The sequence below is a fragment of the Sesamum indicum genome, linkage group LG10 (genome assembly GCF_000512975.1).
Source record: "Sesamum indicum cultivar Zhongzhi No. 13 linkage group LG10, S_indicum_v1.0, whole genome shotgun sequence".
Taxonomy (NCBI): Eukaryota; Viridiplantae; Streptophyta; class Magnoliopsida; order Lamiales; family Pedaliaceae; genus Sesamum; species Sesamum indicum.
The window spans coordinates 3,625,471-3,650,358 of NC_026154.1; the positions used below are offsets into that span (position 1 = coordinate 3,625,471).

The window sequence follows — 24,888 nt, forward strand, 5'->3', positions numbered from 1 at the left end:
ATAAAACACTACAAAGAGATCAATGTATTTAAGCTTTGGTTCAAAACCAATTCCATCAAAGAGATAAAGGCATTTTTGGTTTACTCTATTTTGAAGTTCGAAAAAAATAAAAAAATTAAATGCATTGGATTATAATTTTAAAAACACTACAAAATAGGAGGAAAATAGTAATTTTTACCACATTAAATGAAATTTTCATTAAGTTTAATAGAAAAGTTAACGGGAGGACCAAAAGTGCCAAAAAAAGTTAAAAGTTTGAGGACCGAAATTGTAATTTTAAATTATTTGAGAACCAAAATCGCATTAGTGACTATACTTGAGAACCAAAAATACATTTATCTCCATCAATAATAAAATCAAATTCAGATATATATAAAATTTGATAAACATTGAAATAAATTTGGACAGAAATACATTCGACTAGATTCAATTTATTTATGTATTTGAAAGAAAAAGGGCATACAATTGTGACAACACTATGAGGAGCTAAACCCCATGAACAAGTTTTATAAGTTAAAAAGAAGAGCGTGGATGGCGCGCTTTTGTCTGACGATTCTATATCTATACATATTGTTATTGCATATATTGAAATGCTTTTGCCTGTCTTCCTTTGATAGTCCGAAACCCATGCAACGCCCCCTTTCTCTCCATCAATCTCTGCCTCACAACACAAAACCCATCATTCCAACAATTTCCAGTTTCTTTCTTTTGCAGCCCCACCCTGATTTTATCCAAAATTGCTCTGGAAAAGGGGCCAAGAATCCTGATTTTTTTTTTTTGTTTTTCTCCGCGGACAGGTATGGGTTGTGTTCAATCTCTTTTTCTGGAATTTTCTTCAGTTCTTGATCCGGGTTTTGGGATTTTGTCGTTGCGCGTGAATGAAATTTGACATGGAGAAAAAAGAAAAAGAAGAAGAAGAAATGTACAGAGTTTTAACCATTATATTATTAGATGCCCGCATGAATACATTTGGCGAGGATTCTTTGGTATTTGTTGTGCATTGTTTCATTTTATTGCTTTATCAGACAGTTTCTCATATGACTTTTTGATTTTCTTTTTATTTTTGTTTTCTTTAAACAGTTGATTAAGATAGTCTTTACTGCTTTTGGACGATCGGTATTATGTGCTAATGGAGATTTAGGATGTGACTTGAGTAATCATTGATGAGGGAAGGTTAGAAGTTGGTGTTTATGTTTGCGAACACATTGAAGAAGTTGTAACATTACGGTGAATGAAGAAAGTAATCTGATTTCATGTGCTGCATAAGAGCAAGAAGCAAAACCTTTTTATTTGTACAACGCCGCCTAGCTGTTTTGGATGCATTACTACTTAGTTACAATTTGGCGACAGAGGACCGAGGAGCCAAACGTTTTAGTGTTTGGGACACTGAGTGGTTAAAAGGACTTAGATTAAGGGAGCTCTTGTCCACAGATGCATAACTTTGCTGGATATTTAAGGAACAAGTTTGAAGGACGGAGAATGCTCATGCCAAGTGAAATTCATCTTTGGTTGAGAACATGAAGAGTGAACTCTATGGTTGCGCAGGCCAACAATGTGACGGTGATTCGACCCATATCAATCCGGATGATCAGAACTTCGATAAATCTCTGCATAATATCTCAGTACAGACAGGTGAAGAATTTTCGCCTGAGTTCTTGAGGGATCGTGTTATGTCTAGGAGAACGCATTTGGTGAAAGATGTTGATCCAATCCCTACAAAGTTGCCAGCTTATGATGTTGTCCAGAATCACCATCTTGTGCATGAGGATTTGACAGGTTTTCTTGGGATAAGGAGAAGAGATCCTGAGATGTGCTCAGAGTTCTCAGATTTTTCTCCTAGCAAAGGATATTTGGATGGACAAAGTAGATATTACAGGGAATTCCAGGTCAGTGCACGGCATCAGAGAAGATTCTCTGACGACCTTGATAGGGGTAGTCCATATGGGCCACCAATTTATTCATTAGATTCCCCGAATACCTATCAGCCTTGTGGTATAGGATCAGGATTTCCAGATAGTTCATTCTATCCGAAAATGAAATTCCTTTGCAGTTTTGGGGGAAAGATATTACCAAGACCAAGCGACGGGAAACTTAGATATGTTGGTGGAGAGACGAGGATTATATCCATCAGAAAAAACTTAACGTATTTTGAGCTTGTGAAGAAGACCACTGCAATCTGGAATCATCCTCATACAATCAGGTACCAGCTTCCAGGTGAAGACCTTGATGCACTTATTTCTGTGTCTTCTAATGAGGATCTTCATCATATGATAGAAGAATACCATGATCTTGAGAGAAGTTCTCAGAGACTTAGATTATTTCTCGTTTCTTCTGGTGATCCTGAGGGCTCATGTCCTATGGAAGCGAGGACCATACAGCAAACTCATGCTGATTATCAGTATGTCGTTGCAGTTAACGGCATGGTTGACCCGAGCCCTCAGAGGAGCTCTAGCAGGGAGAGTCTGGGAAGCCACGGGGGAAGTAACTTGGATGGCAGTTCGACCCCTCAACGGGACTCTCCTACCTTGTGTCATCAGTTAGAGAAGCGGAATGGAGGCAGTTCTGTAAGTCACAAAGTGGTACTTTCGAGTCCCACTGCTCAAGCGATTAATGTTCCTCAACTCCCTTCAAAGTCCTATATTCCATCTCTAGTCCATGTTAAAGATCTGAAAATTTCCTGTATGAAAGGATATGAAGATGTTACATGTCAAGATGGCTATGGATATGCTAGTCCATATGTTGTGGACTCCCCAGCTTATGAAAGTCCGTATTGTGTTGACGCCACAAGCTATTACAGAAATCATCCCATTGATACCTTGCTGTGGATAGATAGTCCAAATAAGAACAATCAAATTATAGACTCGCATGCAACTCCTATGTTGCGCTCTCACTCCCGTAAGCCCAGTGCAGATTTTGAGTCTCCTGCACGATATGGTCCCGGTGATTTTATTGAGAGCAGAGGCTTGCCAAATTCTGTGCCCCAACATTCTGAAAATTTACTCTTTCCTCTGTCCAATGTTCAAGTTGAATCTCACAAGAAAGCAAGTGGATCACAACAACAATATGAAGAGAAAGCGGTTGTCCCTTCAAAAGAAAGGACAGACAAATCTCCTATGATTTTTTCCACGTCCAGTTCTTCTCAAGAAAAACAGATAGAACATGAGGAATATAAAGTATATAGGAATAAGGATCAGCACTTTGAAGAGACTCTATATCTTAAAAAAGAGTGGATCAAGACAAAAGAAACCTCTACTAAGCAAGATGTGAAAAACCAAGCTGTTAAAAATGATTGTGCGTCAAATGCAGATCTTCCGGAGTGCAAACAGAATTTGGCAAAAATAATATGTCAACCAGATCTAAACCACGGTTTTCATACTGGACCATCAAAGCCACAGCTCAATGGAGACAAGAGTTCTGTTTTGTCATCTAATTGTTTGGAGGGTACAGCAGAAGCTTGGAAAGAGAATTACCAAATAAGTCCGAGTGAGCCTGAATTCCTCATCAACAGCCAAAAAGCAGCGAATAATCAGAAGCATCACAATCCTCATGTGATTGACTCTAACAAAGTTCTCCATGGATGTCACAGGCTTCAATCCATAGCATCTGAGGTAAACAACATTTGATGAAAACTCACTAGTCCAGTTAAATTTCCAGATGATGAATTTAGTCTAGGTCGAGAGATTATGGGAAAGTTTGCAAAAAACTTAAATTAAGTGCTTTTCATATTATAGCTTAAATTAACCTAAATGAAGGTGTATGGAAATACTACTTTTGCTTATGCTTCTCGTAAATTAAGCTAAAAACTGTAAGCCGGTGTGAAGGTGCATATTGTAGCTTAAGGTATTTTTACAAATAAGTTGAACTTCTGTGTGATTTTTTACCCTGACTATTTTTGTATGTATCGAAGGGTTAAATGCAATTTACTCCCCTGTGTTATGTGAAACGAGCAAATACCCCCTGTGAAAAAATAATTAGCAAAGTACCCTCATGTGTTTTGAAAAATGAAGCAAAATACCCCCCTTATCAGTGGTTTAGATAGGGGGGGTAATTTGCTTCTTTTTCCAAAACACAAGGGGTAATTTGCTATTTAATTTTTTACAGGGTTTTTTTTTTGCTTATTTCTCATATCACAGGGGGTAAATTGCATTTTTCCCATGTATCGAAAATACTCCATTCCATTAATCGCTAAAATCTACCAGATAATTTCACAAATAAGATGGCAATGCACCAACTATTTTACCAAACACTTCCACATGAACTTTTTTCTATTTATAACTATTACTTTCAAACACACCCAACTTTTACATTTTAATTACTTATCCACCTTTTCTAAAATTAAGCACTTCTGGACTTTGGCAAACACCCCCTATATCTGATTACTATGAGCTTATGGCATTGTGCACCAGGAGAAACCTGGAATGAATTCTTGCAAGAAGTTGAATCCTAGTAAGAGCACCTTGGTCCAATCTCAATCCTCTTATAAGTGTCAGAAAACTGGTTTACTAGAAGTACCTGTTGTAGTTGAAGGCGTGACTGATTGCATGCCACATGAAGCCGCATCCTGCTCAACTACTATCCCATGCGTACAAGATGAACAGAGTGACGGGATTGAATCCCATAGAGAGGAAGAAGCTGAGAGTGGTATCCCTGAATCTGACTTTGAAGTATGACATTCTTATGCTTCTTTATTCGTTTTCTTGGATAATTTTGTTTGGTGGAAACTGATTGACTTGTGTCCAAAAAAGGATCTTAAAGTTGATGAAGATAAGGATGAGTCAATAAGTGAAGCTGCAATAATTGAAATGGAAGCAGGGATATATGGTTTGCAGGTCTCTACTAATTTAGACTTTTATCATTACTGCTAAGTTCTTTCCTGAATTGGCAAGTATTAATTGTGATTCATGCTTCTTACTTTACTTTTTACATTATGATCTTGTAATTGCTTTAAGATTCTGTTAGATTATGAACATTCTTTAACTGCTAACAGATATTGTTTAAACTTCGTGTCACCTGGAATGAATCAAATACTTCTCATTCTTTTCTTAAACTTCATGCAATTTTTTGTTCTAAACGTCAAAATTTGATTTTCTTTCTCCCTAAAATTTGTACATGTCTTTCCTAATATTTGTTTTAGTTGTCAGCATCTTCAGTTCTGTCTGGCGTATATGTGTGTACAAATTTGCTACCAGACTGGTTTATATTTATTAATGAAGTCTTGTCATGAATGTTTTCGATGTAACTTAAGCCATTGATGAAAAGATCATAGAGTAAGTACACGAATATATAGTGTTAATTTTCCCTCCAAGATCTCTGAGAATGTGGCTGAATTTTGGAACCATAATTCTACAAAACATGTTTGATAATTATTTAGATATTGTTGACAAGTATCTAAAAGATGACTAGGAAAATTAGTAGTTACTTATGATTGGGTACTCGTATCACATTGGTAGATCATTAGAAATGCTGATCTGGAAGACCTGCAAGAGTTAGGATCTGGAACATTTGGAACTGTATACCATGGGAAATGGAGGGGAACAGATGTTGCCATCAAGAGAATAAAAAAGAGTTGTTTTGCCGGGAGATCTTCCGAACAAGACAGACTGGTTTGTCCTGGCTCAAACACGAAAATCTATTATTTTTTCCTTCATATTTAGTGTGATTTTTAAAATCACTACCCTCATCTACATACCAAAATCTTCACTAGGAAAGATCATTGAATTAAACATATATAGTTCTATATCATTGCAGACGAAAGACTTCTGGAGGGAGGCTCAGATTCTTTCTAAACTTCACCATCCAAATGTTGTAGCATTCTACGGTGTTGTTCCTGATGGACCAGGTGGCACATTGGCCACTGTGACTGAATTCATGGCTAATGGGTCACTAAGGCATGTCCTCTTGAGGAAAGATCGGTAAGATGTTTTGTTTCTCGTTCCGTTTGCTTGAACTCTTGGAAGATTGATCCATGATCTTGAACTTCTACTGCAGAGCACTTGATCGGCGTAAAAAGGTTATGCTTGCACTGGATGCTGCTTTTGGCATGGAATACCTGCATTTGAAAAATATTGTTCATTTTGATTTAAAATGTGACAACTTGCTAGTCAACTTGGGAGACCCGCAACGCCCTGTATGCAAGGTAATTCCCCCACGATTTACTATTCTTTGGCCGGTCCACTAAAATATTTAGTAAGATGAAGAAGACTTTAACAATTAATTGTGGCTGGTTTCTCAGGTTGGTGATTTTGGACTGTCGAGAATTAAGCAGAATACGCTTGTCTCAGGTGGTGTTCGGGGAACGCTTCCATGGATGGCTCCTGAGCTACTGAATGGAAGCAGTAGTCGTGTTTCTGAGAAAGTGAGTTTACTATTACTCCCTCCTTTCCAAAATTTAACACTATTATTTCTTTTTCAAATTGCCGCATAACAGTATTTCATTTGCTAAAAGAAATTCTTTTCTAAAAATTGCCATCTAGCTTGATCTACTTATGTGGCACTACCATCTTTGAACAACTACGTATTTTTTACGACAATCATATGAACATATAATATCAAACATTAATTAATGATCCCATAAAGATTTATATTCCGTAAAATTAGATATTTCGATCTTGTGATATAGGCATCTCATATTCTATTCCTGATTTTAAAGAATGGTGGACCAAGGGAACAAATATCTTCATATCTGCAAACTGGATATTACAGTAATATTCATAACTTTTAGCATGCTTTATTCTAGCAGGTCGATGTTTTCTCGTTTGGCATAGCAATGTGGGAGATTATTGCCGGAGATGAACCATATGCAAACATGCACTGTGGAGCCATCATAGGTAAGTTTTGGGAGAAATTTGTGACATATCTAAACTAACATGAATACACCTTGACACCAACTCTGAGTCTCTGGTTTACCATGAAGGTGGAATTGTAAATAACACTCTCAGGCCACCAATCCCTGAACGGTGTGATTCCGAGTGGAGGAAGATGATGGAAGAGTGCTGGTCGCACGACCCAGATGCCAGGCCAACATTTACGGAGATTACAAACCGGCTGCAGGTTATGTCGAAGGCTCTCCAACCAAAGAGATTCAACAGAGTTAAAAGATGAGATCCATTTCCAGCCTAAGTAAAGGACTTATGTAAATTTGATTGAAAAGCTGAAAAAACATAGTAGGAATCATACAAGTCTCAAGCCTCCCTGTGTAAGTTTGGCTTTCTCACTTGTTGTAAAGTAATTTTTCTTTTTCTTATTTTGTGTATAAAGATTCTTTCTCCAGATTTCTGGTGGCATTTATGTAGGTTTTTTTTCCTGGCGTATGGACAGGAAAAAATATAATATCATATCAGAAACAGACCAAACAGAGAGCTATAACGGCTTAATTCCCTCACTTGTTTATAGTTTCAAATTTTACACGTAGATGTAAAATAATAATAAGAACAAGAATAATACGTAAATTAATATTCAAGACAATAATGACAATTACAATATTTTTTATTGATATTGTATAATATATATGTGGATAAATATGTATATAAGAGCAACTAGTTCATTATTTTTTTGCTTATTGACAATCTTCTATATATATATATTATGTCGTTAATATATGCAAGAATTTAAAATAGATGGTATCATGATTTTGTTACAATTTGTTTTCATAATCTTCTTATTTTATTTCAAATAATATTTATTTAATATTAACATATTATTATGATAATTTTCTTTTATTATTTAATTCAAAATAAGAACTTTTTTCACAATCTTATTCATAAAAAATGGGCAAAATTTTTATATTGATTTGTGTTATTATAAAATAAACGTATTACCATGTACAAGTATTTATTTTTACACATTGAAATTGGTATCTGATATTCTTATGTTTTTTATAATTAGCACTAGAAAATGCATTTATTATGAAAATAATGTAACAAAAGCATAAGTTGTCACAACATATTAGTATGATTATGCATGTAATTGACTTTATACTAAACATTACAAAACCTGTCCCAAGTTAATTAGACCGCAAAGTGTGGTTTGATGATTGTCGGGTTCGATTTTGACTGAGCGTTCTAAAAATCGGAAATATTGGGTTGGGTGAAAAATAATCTAAATTAAACCCCAACCCGCACCGCCTAACTCCTAATTTGGGAGCTGGACATTCAAACCCATAATGATAAAGTTAATTCGTATTAGGTAAAATGACATTTTTCTTATAACTATAGGAGTGTTTCACTTTTTAGTCATTTTTCTTTTGAAAAAGCATATTTAATCCATTAAATATACTGACGTTAACAAATTTGGTCCCTAACTATCTTGTAATTAAATATAGACAACATATTTAGTCCTGTAATTTTTTAGGGTGCCACATAAAGGCATAAATTACTGACCACTGAATGATTTCATTGAAAAAATAACGCGTTATTCAACACGTAGTTGAGGGAGGTGAGATATGAATAAATCGTCCAAAAAATTATTCTTCATTTTGGAACTATTGGGGTGTTGCACTTTTAATCTTTTTTTTTTTTTCAAAAAAAGAACACGTTTAGTCTTTTAAATTTAATAACTTTGACGTATGTTGTCTTGTAATTACCTAATGAACAAATTTGATCCTATATTTTAGTTATGTAAACACATCTAAGAGGGTGTTTGGCCAAGTTTTTTAAAAATATTCTGTAATTTAATACATCTTATAAGATGTTTTAGTAGCTTGTAAGATATCGGATCTTATTTTCAAAATAAGTTTCTAAAATGTTCGGATAAATAAGATGTTAAAATTTATAATACATGTAAACACTTATAAGATATTAGGGTATTTGGCATATAAAGTCTTTTATTGGTAAAATGACTAAAATGGACATGGTATCATTGTAATCAAATAAGTTGTTATTTCATGACATATTTTATTTTAAAAAATTTTAAAATGCTTTTATAAATTGGCACATATTAGTTTAATTCAAATAAAAATTTAATAGATTGTCCTTTTAAAATAACAAAAAGAAAATGACGAATTATTACATAAATTTTTGAATAAAAATAATATATATGTATATTCATGCTAATCGAATATTAATATAAATAGTATAATTGATATTTTCATTGTCAATGTAATGATTATTTCTAGTCGTATAATTTATAATGTCTTGAATTTATATTTTTTAATAAATATATATAATATCAATATCAGTCTTATTTTTATTTAATTATAATAATATATTATTAAATAATGAAGTTTTTTTCTCTTTTTGGAATGTTAGACAAATTAAATAGCCAAAAAAATTTAAATCCTAAAGAGAGTGTGCGTGTGTGAGAGAGAGATATATAGTGTGTGTGCTTGTATGAATGGGGATATTTTTGTCTCATGACATATTAATTTTATATAACTTATAAGATTTTATAAAAAAAAGTTAACTTTTTTTTAAAGAATTTATGCTATTCAAAACATCTTATTTTGATATCTTAAGCTCTTTAAAGGAATTCGCCAAACAAATATTTAAAACTTGTAAGCTTTCAAACATATGATAAGATGTTTTGAAAAACTTATTATAAGCTTAGCCGAACACCCTCTAAGACATGCATTAATTCATAATCCCTACTTTCCCATATTCCCTTCTTTCTATCAAGTCCTAATTTTTCGACCAAATCCATTGGAAAAGCTAACTCATCAAACGAGACTTTAATGCATTCCTAACCGGCCACTAACACATCGATAGGCTTATCGTCCTACCTTCCCTGGTAGGACCCCAAATATTACCAAGTGCAATACAAGTATCGTAAAATTAATTGGCTTATGAACTATTACAGGTGTTACCGTTCTTTCAAATGGGTATTCTAATTTTAGTTCTTATAATATGTGAATACCTTTAATTACTTTTGTTACGATATTAAGATTCGAGTCGAGTCGAGTAAGATATATCAATTAAAATGGATAGATTAGGGCTTCACCTTGAACCCAATTTATTTTGGTTGGGTAGGTTTTGATATGCACTCCATTTTGAGTCTTTAATAATTAATAATGTTGTATTCAACGTAATAATGTTTCTTAAATTGTATCGATTAATGAAGAAAAATAATGAGTTTCATAAATTATATTTGTTGTGTCAGAATACGAGGAAGTGTAATAAAATTTGAATCGATTAAGAAAAATTTCAAATTCTATACAAAGGATGGGTTCTGAATCCAACCAAACCTACTCCAAATTTACTCTGTTACCAACGCTCGTATTATGTAATTGTTTACTCATTTTACATTATATATCAATTATATAAAATATAATACATTCATCACATATTTAATTTTATTTTTATCGAATTCGATTTGAATGAGAATTTTCAAGACTCTAAAATATTGCATAGGTTATGTTGGGTAGGCCTAAATCCCAATAAAGTTTTCTACAAAACCAAATTTTCAGGGTTTATGGTAGAGATTCAATTGATGAACTTTCTTTCATTATGCTTCAAATTATGAATGCATTTAAGTGTATCTTTTTGAGTGGGAGGCATTTAAAGTTTGAGTTCCCTATTTTTTCTAAAATTCAACAACATTTACTATTGATACCATTATTTGGTTCTAAATAAAATTTGAAATATAACCCTATAGTTGATTATTATCACTTTATCTCATTTTTTGTGGATTTAGAATTAACACAAACCTTACCGATGATGTTTTATTTTAGTGGTTAAGGTTGATAGATATATGTCCCATGAACTAACTAGTTTGCAGTCATGTGTTCGAGTATCACTGGATGTGTGGGTGTATGTCTTATTTTATGTGAATTTTGTTGTAATTTATTTCATAATTTTTAATTATATTTATCTATTGATCGAACCGATGCATCGCTCAATTATTTAATTTGTTGAAATACTGATGTTATTATTAATTATATAATTATCGCTTTAAAAAACTAATATGAAAATCTTCAATAATGTTGAGTTCAAAAGATAAAATTGAGATACCAAAAACATGAGATTTTTCCATGTGATAATTAGGGTTAAATGCAATTTATCCCTATAATATATAAAATGAGCAAAAAGAAAAAATTACTTGTGAAGAAATAATTAGCAAGTTATCTCCAAATGTCTTGAAAAATGCAGCAAATTGTCCCTATCAATGATTCAAATATGAGAATGATTTGTTTTATTTTTCAAAATATAAGAAATAATTTACTATTTTTTTATAAGAGACTTTTTGCTCATTTCTCATATCATAGACGTAATTACATGTTTTTAGATAATTAAATTGGTTAAATAATACAAAAAGGGTTGAAATTGATGTTATAATGGAGTGGCAAAATTGGTGAAACAAGGGGTTAGGGTATATTGGTCCATGGCATGGCCGATGGCTGTCGGCTGTCCTTATCTCCACGTAGTTGTTCATTCTTCCACGCAAGACTTGGCACCAACAGGCGTACACGTAATTCAATGTATGGTTATGGAGTGACTTTTTTATCATTTTCTCTTTTTATTTTGAAAATATGAATAGTATTTGGATTTGTTTTTTTAAGTGTTTTTTTTTTTTATGTTTTGGAGATAAAACGAGAAAAATAAAGATCAATAAATATGTGTTGAAATAGATGGTATGTCCGGGTTTGTGTTTTGAGATAATTTAAAATATTTTACAATAAGTGGTATATGTTTGATGTTGGAATTTGGAAGACAAAAATCACCGTTTATATTCAAATCGTATATCTTTTATATATATTTTTATATATGAATATTTATATATATAAATACTGTATGTTTAATTTGTATTTTTTGAAGATAAAAAGCACTGTTTATTGTGAAATCATGTTTTTTTATATATTATGTATATGTGTGTATATAAATATTATATATAACCAAAATTAAAAAATAAAAAACATATAAATAAGATGTATAAATAAGGTGTAAAAAATAAAAAAACAAACATTAAGTGTGCTTTATTTTATCTCTGAAAATACCAAAACATGAAACCAAACATAGTGATGGATTTTTCACTTACAAAACTCAACACATTTATGTTATAAAATATCTTAATTATTTAAATAAAACAAATATCTTAATTATTTTGACTGGTAAACGAAGTTGAGATTATGGGTGTTAATTTCAACCCAAAATTTGATAAGCCGAAATGGTGTATAAAATATTGAACCTATCCATTCGATTTTGTATTGAATTATCTGAAAATTAATTTGTTTATTATGAATTATTTGTTAATTATTATTATAATCAATTAAGTAGTTATTAACTATGAAGTTATTATTTTCTGTTACAAATATATATTAAGATTTTAATATTTATATATTTTTTTTTTATTATATTTATATATTTTTTTGAAGTTTGATATTCAATTCGACTAACAGATACAAAAAAAAGAATTTTGGTTTTGAGAATGGAGAAGATAAAGCATTCATATGGCTTATTACTCTATAATAATATTTTTATAAAATTATAATTCATATTTAAAAAGATATTGTTGTCAGTTCATTATAAAAATTAGATGAAAATTAAAATGAAGGATAATAGAATGGCAAACGAGCTTTAAAATTGGGGATATTTGTAATTTCTAAAACAGTGGTAATGTATTTGTAATAATTTCAATTATCAAGAATGTGTACTATGTTAATCTCTGCAAGATGACAATAATTTACCCAAAAAATATTTGTTTCATTATACATCAAAAGATTAATTATATTTTTGCACATGAACTATGACCGTTTTACACTTTGGTACTTTTTTTTTTATTGTCAACTTATAATCTCAACTTTATAAAATATTGTATTTTGCAATTTATAACTTTTTTTTTTTTAACTAAGTCTTTTGATAAAAAAAACATCACATGCAGTGTACGTGTGATATTAAGGGTTATGTAATATGGTATTTTTCACATATGCACAACATGTGATGTTTTTCTAGTAGAAAAATTAATAAAAGAAGGATCATATATGGAAAAATACAAATTTTATAAAATTGAGATCGTAAGTTGACAAAAAAAAATTGATGACAAAGTGTAAAAATTATTATAATTCGAATAACAAACTGTAATTTACTCTGCATCAAAATCATCCAATCTTGTCCTGAATAAACTACAATTTTAACTAAACAAAATAATTAAAAATTTGTTGGGGTTTGTGGCAATTTTAATTCTGTAAAATTATAAATGTTCGAAAAACGCTCTGTGAAATTTTTTTTTTCAAGAAAGACCCTCCTAAAAAAAGAAAGAAAATAAAATACCTCCACGAGGGACTTTTTACACTTTTATTTTTTCTCACGAGGGTTTTCTTTTGACAATTTTAAATTACAAAAACTTTCATACATATTAGAGAATAAATAAAAATAATCATAACAAATAAAATAAAAAATGTAATTAAGAATAAATAAGGACAGATGTGGTACATATAATTAAATATAAATAAGAATAATTATAACAAAAATACAAAACTTTATTTACTTATTTATTTATTCAGAGTATCCTTTAGAGATATTCTTTCTCATTGTTCCATGAGAGGCACGCACTTTAAGATATATATATATATAAATATCACAATATTAAAAAAAGAAATACTAATCGTAGCAGTTTTACAGTTTTGTCCAATAAAATAAGTTTTGCTAAAAAGAAAAAAAAAAGTTTTGACGTTTTCAAATCACTTAAATTCTTCTCTGCAATTGATGTTGGACGTTTATTTGTCCAAAGATTAAAAGTAAAAACTAATATTTTATTGAATCTTATGGACTCGGTTAATATACTCATTGATTGGTAGTATAGTTGTAATTGAGTGGTAGTATTCAATTTTAATTGATTTTTTACTGACGATTGTTGACAATGAGGGGGAAATAAATTATATTTAATTTTATTTAAAATAATAAATAAAAATATTAGACAAAGTACTATACATGATGACTTTGTGAATGATGTTGATACTCAAAATTAACATAGTATTAAATGAGTCTAGCAAAGGTTAGGTTGAACTGCCCACAAACACGGCTTTATAGACCGAATTAGAAGTTGTTTGGCTAAATTTATTTAAAATTTTTTATAAATTAATACGATTATATTTTTAGAGCTTATAAGATATCAGATTTTATTTTAAGAATAAACTTATAAAATATTTGAATAAAATTAGATTATGAAACTTATAAGATGTTAATAATAACAATTTTTTTAATTTATTTAAATGAATTTTTTAAGATTTTTAAAACAAGTTAATAACTCATTAGTCCTTACTTTCTTCTAAGTAGCGACGCATTGGAAATGTGAGTATTCGATTAATTATAAATTTTACTAAAAAAATGAATTAAATAATAAGAGGGCTGAATACAATTTACCCCATGTGATATGTGAAATGAATAAATAAACCCCTATAAAAAAATCAGCAAAATTATCCCTCTTATATTTTGAAAAGTAAAATAGATTATCCTAGATCAATAATTTAAATAAAAAATAATTTACCTTATTTTCTAAAATATAGAAAATAATTTATTATTTTATTTTTTACGAGAGAATTGTTTTCACTTCTCTTATAACACGGGTAATTTGTACTCAATAATAATAATAATAATAATAATAATAACAACGTCACGGGATAAAGATAGAGATATTATTTTTATGTACATTTGGCAATTGCATGTTCTTGAAGATAAAGAAACAGTTTCACATTTCCCAATGTGTGCCGTAGTGTATATATAGGGAGGCCACACCGAACCGATTCATTTTTACATTGTAGAGAGAGAGACAGAGAAGAGAGAGAGAAAGACAGAGATGGAGAAAGCAGTTGAGAGGCAGAGGGTTTTGCTTCAGCACCTACGTCCATCCTTCACTTCGTCTTCTCTGGAAGATATTGATTCTTCAATTTCTGTGAGTTTCTTCATTTTTTCTGAATATGTCTTCTGTCGATTGTTTACGGTTTGATTTCATGTTTTGTTGGAGATGTTATTTAATTGAGAAGCTGGATTTCGTTTCTGTTGGATGGAATTTAAGGTTTTGAAAATCTCAGGCTTGTGATGTGTGCGGGGGATTAGCTGTTGGTGAGATTGGATATTTGTGGTGATTTATTGGATGAGTTTTGATCTTGTGATGACTTGTTTAGTGTTTGTTGTGGAGTAATTGAAGTGTTAAAATTCGAAAAGGAGATTTTCTGTTCGTGTTCGAGTTGGAGTGGGTGTTTTTAGATCATTAGCTGTGGTTTGTTAGAGAATCATTCATATATAGTAATAGTAGGACGATTTAAATATTCAGTAAAGGATAAGAACTTTTGAGATTTTATAGATGAGAGATGTGTTAACTTTAGGCACTTGATCATGGGGTTGGTTAGAAAGCAGAGTTTTCAGCTGTTTGTGGTTGGTGATTAAATTAATCCAGTTCTCTTATAGTCGTCAGATGTCAATTTGGTTTTTCAATGGTAGAAAGTACAGCAATTACATAAATTTGTGCCTCTGGTCTGCTTGGAAACCTTAATTTATCTGATAAGGTTTGATTTTAAATCTTTTTTGAAATGAAATCTATTCTGTATCTAAGATTGTTGCTCCCACTTTGCAAAACATGGGTTTATTGTGGAAGTCACTATAAGAGATTGTATTTCTTATTACCTCTTAGACCTCACTTTCTTAAGGTTTTGGAATGCTATCTGTATCGTGTGTTTTGTGTTCTGAGGTTTTGCATGCCAGTTCCACGTATGCCGAGTGAAAGATGTATGACGCAGCAAGTAGCATATACAGATGTACCGGTTAAGTTTTTGTTTTCTTTGATCTAATTCTTTGTTATTTCTCTCAGGCATCTATTTGTTCAGCTGGGGACAGTTCAGCATATCACAGGTCCACTGTCTTTGGTGATGATGTGGTTATAGTGGCGTAAGTAATCTAGCCTTTAATAACGTATTCTGACTTTGGGATAAGTTGTCCAGGTGAAAATTTATTGTTTCTCAATGGATGTGCCATAACCTAAAGATTTTATGTTTCTGACTTGGTGTAGTGCCTACCGAACTCCTCTGTGCAAGTCGAAAAGGGGTGGCTTCAAAGATACATATCCTGATGATTTACTTGCTCCTGTTCTGAGGGTTTATTTTTGCCTCTGTATCTTTGTTATCCTTTGTTCTATTGAACTTAAAAGTCCCAAATAGTTTATTTGTGTTGATGCTGTCTGTCACAGGCATTGATCGAAAAAACAAATGTCAATCCAAGTGAAGTTGGGGATATTGTTGTAGGCACGGTGTTGGCACCGGGCTCCCAGAGAGCAAGTGAATGCAGGATGGCTGCTTTTTATGCTGGTTTCCCTGGTATACATTTGTAGTCTGCATCCACCTACACCTTTTCATTGGCTGTATTCTATGGCTCTGTTCATTATATCAGCCACAGTGTAATTTGTGATAACTATGGTTTTTATGGGACTGTTTTAATTGCAGAAACTGTACCTGTTAGAACAGTGAATAGGCAATGTTCATCTGGCCTTCAAGCTGTAGCTGATGTAGCTGCAGCTATCAAAGCTGGATTCTATGATATTGGTATGTATGTTTCTTTTTGTTTGCTTTTAAAGAAATAAAAGTAAAACTGTTCTTATTGAACTTTGTTGTTTAGCTGACTTCTGCTGCTCCTTTAATTAGGGATTGGTGCTGGGTTAGAATCAATGACTGTTAATCCTATGGCCTGGGAAGGATCAGTGAATCCAAAGGTAAACCTATCATTATGTTTGGTTTCATGTTTTGGCATTTTCCGAAATAAGATAAAAACACACCCAATGTTTGTTTTTGTGTTTTTTATACCTTATCTGCGTATTTTTTTGTTTTTCAACTTTCTATACATAATATATATATACACTTATATATATATAATATAAAAGAGACATGATTTGATAATGAACAATGCTTTTTGCCAAAAAAAATACAACATTAGGCACAATATTTATATATAAAAATATATATAAAATAGATATGATTTGACAATGAACAGTGATTTTTGTCTCCTAAATCCCAATATCAAACCTACACCACTTATTTTAAAATATTTTAAGTTACTTCAAAACACAAATCCAAACATACAATCTATCTCCAATGCACACTTATTTATCTTTATTTTTTTCTCTCTATCTCCAAAACATCAAAACAAAACACTCAAAACACAAATAGAAACACTATGTATGTTCACTTATGCATTTTTTGTTTTAAGTTTTCTTAGTAAACGTTCCAACTGGTAGCTTGTGATCAATGTCCAGGTGAAAACAATGGCCCAAGCACAAGATTGTCTTCTTCCAATGGGTATTACTTCAGAAAATGTTGCACATCGATTTGGCGTGACAAGGCAGGAGCAAGATCAGGCTGCAGTAAGTTGAATATATTTGTTTATCGGGTGTGAACTCAAGCTGACTAAGTAATTGATGTCACTGAAACTTTCTTGTCAGGTTGAGTCACATAAGAAGGCTGCTGCTGCAACTGCTTCAGGGAAGTTTAAGGATGAGATAATACCTGTGAAAACTAAGGTATTAAAGATGTGCTGAGAATTTTGATATATTGTTCAATGTTCCTATGATACTATTGTCCTTCCACCGATGTTGATAAATATTTTCTTGAAAAAGATTGTGGACCCAAAATCTGGAGATGAGAAAGAAGTAACAATATCTGTTGATGATGGTATAAGGCCAAACACCTCAGTGGCAGAATTGGGCAAGCTGAAACCTGTTTTCAAGAAGGATGGCTCAACCACTGCTGGTAATTAGTAATGCTTCCTGCAACTCCTACTTTTGGAAGCACGAATTCCCGAATGCTAATGTTCATGTCCTATACTGCAGGGAACTCTAGTCAAGTAAGTGATGGTGCTGGAGCTGTGCTTCTCATGAAGAGAAGTGTGGCAATGCAGAAAGGACTTCCCATCCTTGGAGTTTTCAGGTTTGTGATTTTGCAAACTGTAATATGACAAGAATAGTGTTTAAGAAACCATGCTTAGTTAAAAGCTTTGAGAAATCTGGACCAGACATTCTTCAGATCCTAATTTTTCTTGAATAATAATTTTGGTTATGCTTTGTGAGTCTTCTACCTCTTATGCATTCACACTTTTTACATGCTAGTGGGGCTATCGTTTGTGTAGTAAATACCTGGAGATCATGAACTAATTTTTTTTTTTTGGTTTAAATGAATTTCATGTTCTTGTGAGTTCTAGACTTCTTCCTTTTCTTCTCTCTCTCTCTTCCTCCTTTATTTCCATGTGACTTTGTTGGTTAAGTTTATTGTTTCTATTGTCCTTCGTAGTAAACGGACTGATTTTGATCTGGGCATGAACAAGCTCAAATAGTTCGACCCTTTTGATCCCTCCATTTTCGTTGATCTCAGGTTTTCAACATAATTAATATATAAATTTTTCTGCTGAGTAACTTATTGCATCTCTTCATGAACTAAACTCTAAGCTGAGCTCATAGATGCATAAGGTCTCCCATATAGTTTTTTCACTTACAAGTGATACTACACAGAGCTTTGTTTAACATAAATAGAAAGGTAGTGTATTGCCACAGTATGAGTAATCTCCTTTGTGCTGCTCCTGCAGGAGCTTTGCTGCTGTTGGTGTAGATCCTGCCATCATGGGTGTTGGTCCAGCAGTTGCGATTCCTGCGGCAGTCAAATCTGCTGGTCTTGAACTTGGGGACATAGATCTTTTTGAGATAAATGAGGTATTCTTTGCAAACCTAAAGTCAGTCATGCTCATGGTGCTGCAAACATTTTGATTCTGGATGATATTGCTGAGCAGGCGTTTGCATCACAATTTGTATACTGCCGTAAGAAGCTTGAACTTGACGCCGAGAAGATTAATGTGAATGGCGGTGCAATGGCTATTGGCCATCCTCTGGGTGCAACAGGTACATCTTATGCTTACGCAATCCTAAATATCAATCCCAATTATCAACATTTGTTATGAGTGTTAATATACCGACGTTCCTTCCTTACTTGAAAATCAAACGTGTCTATTTGTCATCTTTATATTTTGGGGTAATTGCACACCCCTCCCTAAAGTTTGGTTTAATTACACGTAAACTCTCTATAGTTTTGAAAATTACATTTAGCATCCATAAGATTTGCTTTCATCTAATAAATAAGTCTCTTTGTTAGACAAAATTCACTAAATTTTACTGATATTAACAAAAAAGTTTGAATGAAAATTGATATTTACCTTCGATTGAGTTATTACTAATTTATTGTAGGTCAAACAATTTTTTTCCAACTAAATTACACTTGTATCATTGAAAATATACCTCCTCACATGTATTAACGCGTGAAGACGTATGAGGGTAATTTGGTTATAAAGAGATTTATTTGACATGCAAAAAATCAGTAATAAGTCAATTAGGGATAAATATAAATTTTTGTCAATTTCTTTTTACTAATATCAGCAAATTCAAGCTCAGGGGTACTAGATATAATTTCCCAAACCATAGAGGGTTACACGAAACCTCAGGGGAAAGGAGTGTAATTGTCCTTATATTTACACGCCAGAACCCTTGCGGCATTGAAGTGTTTAGCATGGCTAGCACTACAATGACAGCCATGTAATTAGTGGAGGGATTCTTTAACTCGACCTTTATTTTGAGTTATTAATTGAGATACCCCACTTAATCATCTTTAATTTTTTGTTTGTTTTGTTTTGAATCGGCCAGGTATTAGTAGCTACAGCTCGCTCAATACCACTTAAATCCCATCATGTCAAGTAAAGGAGGCCTAAGTAATATCTATTTGTCTAAAGTAGTGACACAATTTTAAGTTTAACCACCACATCACTTTGTTGAATGATGATTATTTTAGCTTCTGTTGTACGGTATAAAGATGATGGTAGAGCATATAGTAATCATAGCATAAATGCTTAATTGGCTTTGTACACAGGAGCTCGTTGTGTTGCTACCCTGTTGCATGAAATGAAGCGTCGGGGCAAAGATTGTCGCTTCGGGGTCGTGTCAATGTGCATAGGTCTCTCTTGGTTCCTCTCTCTTTCTTTCTTTCTGTATGCACCCCAGCATTTTAAGTCAAGATTTCTCAATTTATTGCTCTGTGGATCTCAATTGCAGGCACCGGAATGGGGGCTGCTGGCGTTTTCGAAAGGGGCGACTCGTGCGATGAGCTATGCAATGTACGTAAGGTCGAAACACAAAACTTCCTTTCCAAGGATGCTCGATAATCTCAGCCATTATCCACGAGTTGCAATAATAATGTTATAGTTTTAGTCGAGGATGGCATGTAATATCTTCAGACTGAATCTCAGGGCTATCGATTTGTCGCATCAAAAACCCTAGCTTTTATATTCTCACCTTTTTAATCAGGGTTTCTACAGGGTATAGATGATGATGTTTGTTAAACAAATATTTCTGCTCTTGCTGAAAAATATAGTACGCTTTTGCATTGCACCATGTTGTTGGATCGATTGATTACGGACAGCATACTGTTTCTCAGGATGCTTTAGGCTTTAGCTAAACTGCTGTTGTCATATCTTTGTTGAATGGTGTTAATTTATTAATATATTTTCAGATTTACTCTTGAATTATTTTAGTTAATCTTTCAGTGAAGTTTATTGTAAAATCATGCTATTTATATTATATAATTATTTGATATCAACTAAATTATTATATAATTTTATTTTTCTAATATTAATTTTGAGGGTTACTCTATATGAGTATGCAAATGATACTTCTAATCTCTTATTTCTTTATTCTTTTCTTTTTTTTTTTTTTGCAAATTAAGTACCATATTCATTTGTTTGATTTCGGAAAAAAGTCACAATATCATGTATGTAGTAGACCACTACATTTATTATACTTGATTTCATGGTCGGAAGCAACCCTACAAATTTATATTATTATAATTTTTTTATTGTATCAATTGTTGAATATTTAAATATATTTTTTGATTTATTTTTTTCCTTTAAAACAAATTTGGTCCAAATAGTACTTTCAAATTTTTAATGATCTCACAATTTTAATAAAAAAAATTTCTCTCACTCATTATTCTTTTCTCTTCGTAAACTTCTCCATGTTTGTTTCTCTAATAAATTTTTATATTTTTAATAAATTTATAATGCATTTGTTTTCTCTACCACTTTACTCTTTATTCCGATTTTGCTTTTTCTTATCATAAATTCTCATCCCACATCACAATTTTTTTTACATACTGACTGAGACTGCATGCAACAACAATTAGCTCACAAAATGAAACATCATTTCTGCCATAAGCCATTGTCTAGATATGCAATTTTCAAAAAATAATCACAATTTGAATACGGTAAGACGTTGGTCTTAAGATTAGACGCAAAACTACAAGCTTAAAGGAGAAATTACATGAATATTGTAAATTTCAATATGAATATGAGTACGAATATGAATATCAATATTGTAACTCTAAAGGGGAGACCTGTAATGATTAGACCTCGTCTCGTATCAGAGTTCCTCCCCTTTTATGAGTGGTCTTTTTTCTCTATTTTAGGGTTTGGTGGAGCCCATGCTCCTTCAAGGCGGTTGGACGACGTCATCATCAGTTTTGCTGTTGTTAGCTGAAGATTTTAGTGTGCTTTCCCCTCTACTTGTTTCTATTTTTTTATTAAATTGTCCTTTTTGTCAGCTTTTCCTGCTTTATGTCTTGTCTTTCCCCTTTTGTTTTTTAGCAATCCTTATTGTTCTCTTTCTTATTATAGTAGCTGCTGCTGTTTACAACTTGCTAAATTCTGCCTAAGCTATTTTGGTCCTTATGTAGGGTTCCTTTTAGGTTTTCTGTGCTCTTTGTTGCCACGGTTGGGGGTGCTTTCAACCTGCTCTGTTTATTTTCTGATGGAGGTGGAATTGACTCGTTTGGGGTGTTCTTTGGTTTTAACGGGTGTAGTTATGTTGGGGAATTTGGCATTCTGACCCAAAGGTGTCGGTTTCCACACTGGTGGCTGCGTTTTGTCACATAAACCATACTATGTTGAGGCCTTGAAAACTATTCTCTAATCATCTTTGAATCCAGCTAAAGGTGTGGAGATTACTTTCATTGATAATGGTCACTTTCTGCTGAAGTTCTTTCATCCCCTTGATCGGGACTGAGTGCTCGAGAGTGGCCCCTAGATTTTCGAGAAGAACCTTATGTGTTGGCTAAGGTGTTGGAGGATGAGAACCCGGCTGATGTGGACCTTAATTGGTGTAATTTTACGTTCAAATTCGCGGTTTGTCGCTAGGAAAGATACTCTGATATTGCTAGCTTCATTGGTGAGAAAATTGGTCACCTGAAGGACTGTGATCATCCTAAGGACTCAGTTTTAGGGGTTCTTTCATGCGTCTTGGCGTTGCCATTGATGTCACGAAGCCTCTATCAAGGGCTTTAAAGATCCAAATCATTTTGGGAGACGAACATACAGTGACATTCACCTATGAACGACTTCCTAATTTTTGCTACTTTTGTGGGAAAAATGGACACATCTCGAAGTGGCGTGAATCACATTTTCAGGCCGTTTTTTGTTAACCTTGGCAACAATGGATTGTATGGTCCTTGGCTCCGAGCCGTAACTCGTGCTGATTCTAGAACTCGGTTCCCACAGAATAGGAATTTCCAAACTCAGTTACAGTTGTTTCGCCCCAGGTTCAGCTCTCGCCAGAATTCTGTATCAGCCTCTTCCTCTGAGTCTAAGAGGGGTAGTGCCACATTTTGGGAGTTCTTCAATTTTGATACTCAAACAGAAGTGCAACCAGTGATTAATGGTGGTCTGTCTCCCCTTGTCCCCATTCCTCCAGCTGAAATCCCCAGGGGAATTTATTAAAAAAATGTCAAAAATAAAAAAAGTTAGTAAAATAGGATAAAATTGAAATTGTTAGAAAAGTGAGTGGCACCGCGGTTACTGAGCGCGGTGCCACAATTTTTTATTTAAAAAAAAAAACTTCTTTGTGTCACCGCGGTGACAAACCGCGGTGACATTGGTTTTTAAAAAAAAAAAAATTTTAATGTGTCACCGCGTTCGAAACCGCGGTGACAAATATATATATATTTTTTTAAAATTATTTTATTTTATGACGAATTGTTGTCAACTTTTCATTAAAATTTCGGTACTATTATAGCGAGTTGTCAGCCATCAAATATACCGTTCGATTCTCCTTGATGAGACGAACATTTCCCCACAAACAATTTCAAGTTTTATCAATCGTAAATAATGAATTTTTAGCACGAACATCGCACTTTTCGGCAGTCGATTCGCCGCCACCGGAGCGACCCACGATCACGAACCACCGCCACTGGACTCGCCTCGACCTAACGGTTCTAACGAGACCAACCTACTTCAATTTTATTAAATATTTGTTAAGATATGAAAATTTGAAGTTTTTTCGTCGAAAATTCGCATTGAAACTGTTTGCTGCAATCACAGATTAAGACCATAACCGTTAGAATTCTGTCGTCCAGACGATTCCAACAACACCAATCTTGCTCAATTTCATCAAGTATTTGTTTGTTCAATTAAAATACATATGTTTTAAAATAGTTATAATTTTATTAAATTCAATTTATTAATTGATAATACTATTTATAATTAATTAATAATACTATTTATAAAAATAATTAATTAATAATACTATTTATAATTAATTAAATAGAATTTAATAAAATTATAACTATTTTAAAAATTGAACAAACAAATACTTGATGAAATTAAGCAAGATTGGTCTTGTTGGAATCGTCTGGACGACAGGATTCGAACGGCTATGGTCTTAATCTGTGATTCGTCCTGACGGTGGAGAAATGACAGCAAACAGCTTCAGCACAAATTTTCGGCGGAAAAACTTCAAATTTCATATCTTAACAAATATTTAATAAAATTGAACTAGGTTGGTCTCGTTAGAACCGTTAGGTCGAGGCGAGTCCAGTGGCGGTGGTTCGTGATCGTGGGTCGCTCTGGTGGCGGCGAATCGACGGCCGAAAAGTGCGGTGTTCGTGCTAAAAATTCATTATTTGATTTTGATAAAACTTGAAATTGTTTGTGGGGAAATGTTCGTCTCATCAAGGGGAGTCAAACGGTATATTTGATGACTGACAATTCGCCATAATAATGCCAAAATTTTAACGAGAAGTTGACAACAATTCATCGTAAAATAAAATATTTTTTTTTAAAAAAAATAAACTCTCTGGCACCGCGGTGCCACAGAGAAAATTATTTTTTTTGTTAAAAAAATGAGGCTCTGATACCGCGGTGCCACAGAGAAAATTATTTTTTTTGTTAAAAAAATGAGGCACTGCGGTGTCAGACCGCGGTGCCACTTACTCTCCTAATCTTTTCAAAATGGCATGCTTTTACTAATTTTTTTTTTTTTCGCATTTATTAAATAAATTTGCCTCCCCCTCATGCCCGTAACCTCTCCCACATCTCTTCCTCATACTTCAGTTCCCTCTGATTGCTCCTATACAAACCCCCCCAGTTCCCAACTACATATCTCTGCCCCAGTCACATATCCCCTATGGTCCGCTGTCTCAACTCCTCTCACGCGCCCTCTTATCTCTCTGCTCATTTTAGATATCCCCCTGACCATGTAACCTGCCCTTACCTAACAACGTGCCTCTTCCTTTCTCAACCATCTCTCTCGTTGACAGCCAATCCCAATCTCAAAAATGAAAATACACCAAGAAAGCTCGCCCCACTACTGTACCAACTCCTACCCTCACTCTAAGCCTTCTCTCCAAGAGGAAATTAGTAGATGAGGATACTCTTATCTCCCAAAAACTGAGCAGGACTGATGAACCTCTTGTTGACTTTCCAACTTAATGGTGGAGGTTGTTTCGCAGCCCCGCCGAGCGTCACGAATCTTCTAGTGCAGAACTATCAAGGACTGGGGAACCCTTGGACAGTTAAATGACTCTGGGATCTTATCCGAGTTTATAACTCCTACTTGGTCTTTTTGGCAGAGACTAAGTTTTCCTCTAAGCAGATTGAAATGTTAAAAAAAAGG

General features: G+C 33.1%; 2 protein-coding genes across 3 annotated transcripts; both read left to right on the plus strand.

The window, feature by feature from the left end:
- On the plus strand, window positions 545-7,342 carry LOC105171847. 2 transcript variants are annotated; one of them, XM_011093091.2, is made up of 10 exons: window positions 545-797; window positions 1,081-3,608; window positions 4,407-4,664; window positions 4,746-4,829; window positions 5,451-5,603; window positions 5,749-5,912; window positions 5,989-6,136; window positions 6,233-6,355; window positions 6,737-6,827; window positions 6,914-7,342. In XM_011093091.2, the coding sequence occupies exons 2-10, from the start codon at window positions 1,518-1,520 to the stop codon at window positions 7,099-7,101; spliced, it is 3,300 nt and encodes a 1,099-aa protein (XP_011091393.1). In that variant the 5' UTR covers window positions 545-797; window positions 1,081-1,517; the 3' UTR covers window positions 7,102-7,342. The 2 variants fall into 2 exon arrangements, with proteins under 2 accessions (XP_011091393.1, XP_011091394.1); XM_011093092.2 differs by having other exon boundaries at window positions 546-797; window positions 6,740-6,827.
- On the plus strand, window positions 14,665-20,337 carry LOC105171848 (3-ketoacyl-CoA thiolase 2, peroxisomal). The gene is made up of 14 exons (XM_011093093.2): window positions 14,665-14,820; window positions 15,736-15,812; window positions 15,934-16,018; window positions 16,111-16,237; window positions 16,364-16,462; window positions 16,562-16,629; window positions 17,170-17,277; window positions 17,356-17,433; window positions 17,530-17,662; window positions 17,743-17,839; window positions 18,492-18,615; window positions 18,693-18,801; window positions 19,820-19,903; window positions 20,002-20,337. The coding sequence occupies exons 1-14, from the start codon at window positions 14,725-14,727 to the stop codon at window positions 20,109-20,111; spliced, it is 1,395 nt and encodes a 464-aa protein (XP_011091395.1). The 5' UTR covers window positions 14,665-14,724; the 3' UTR covers window positions 20,112-20,337.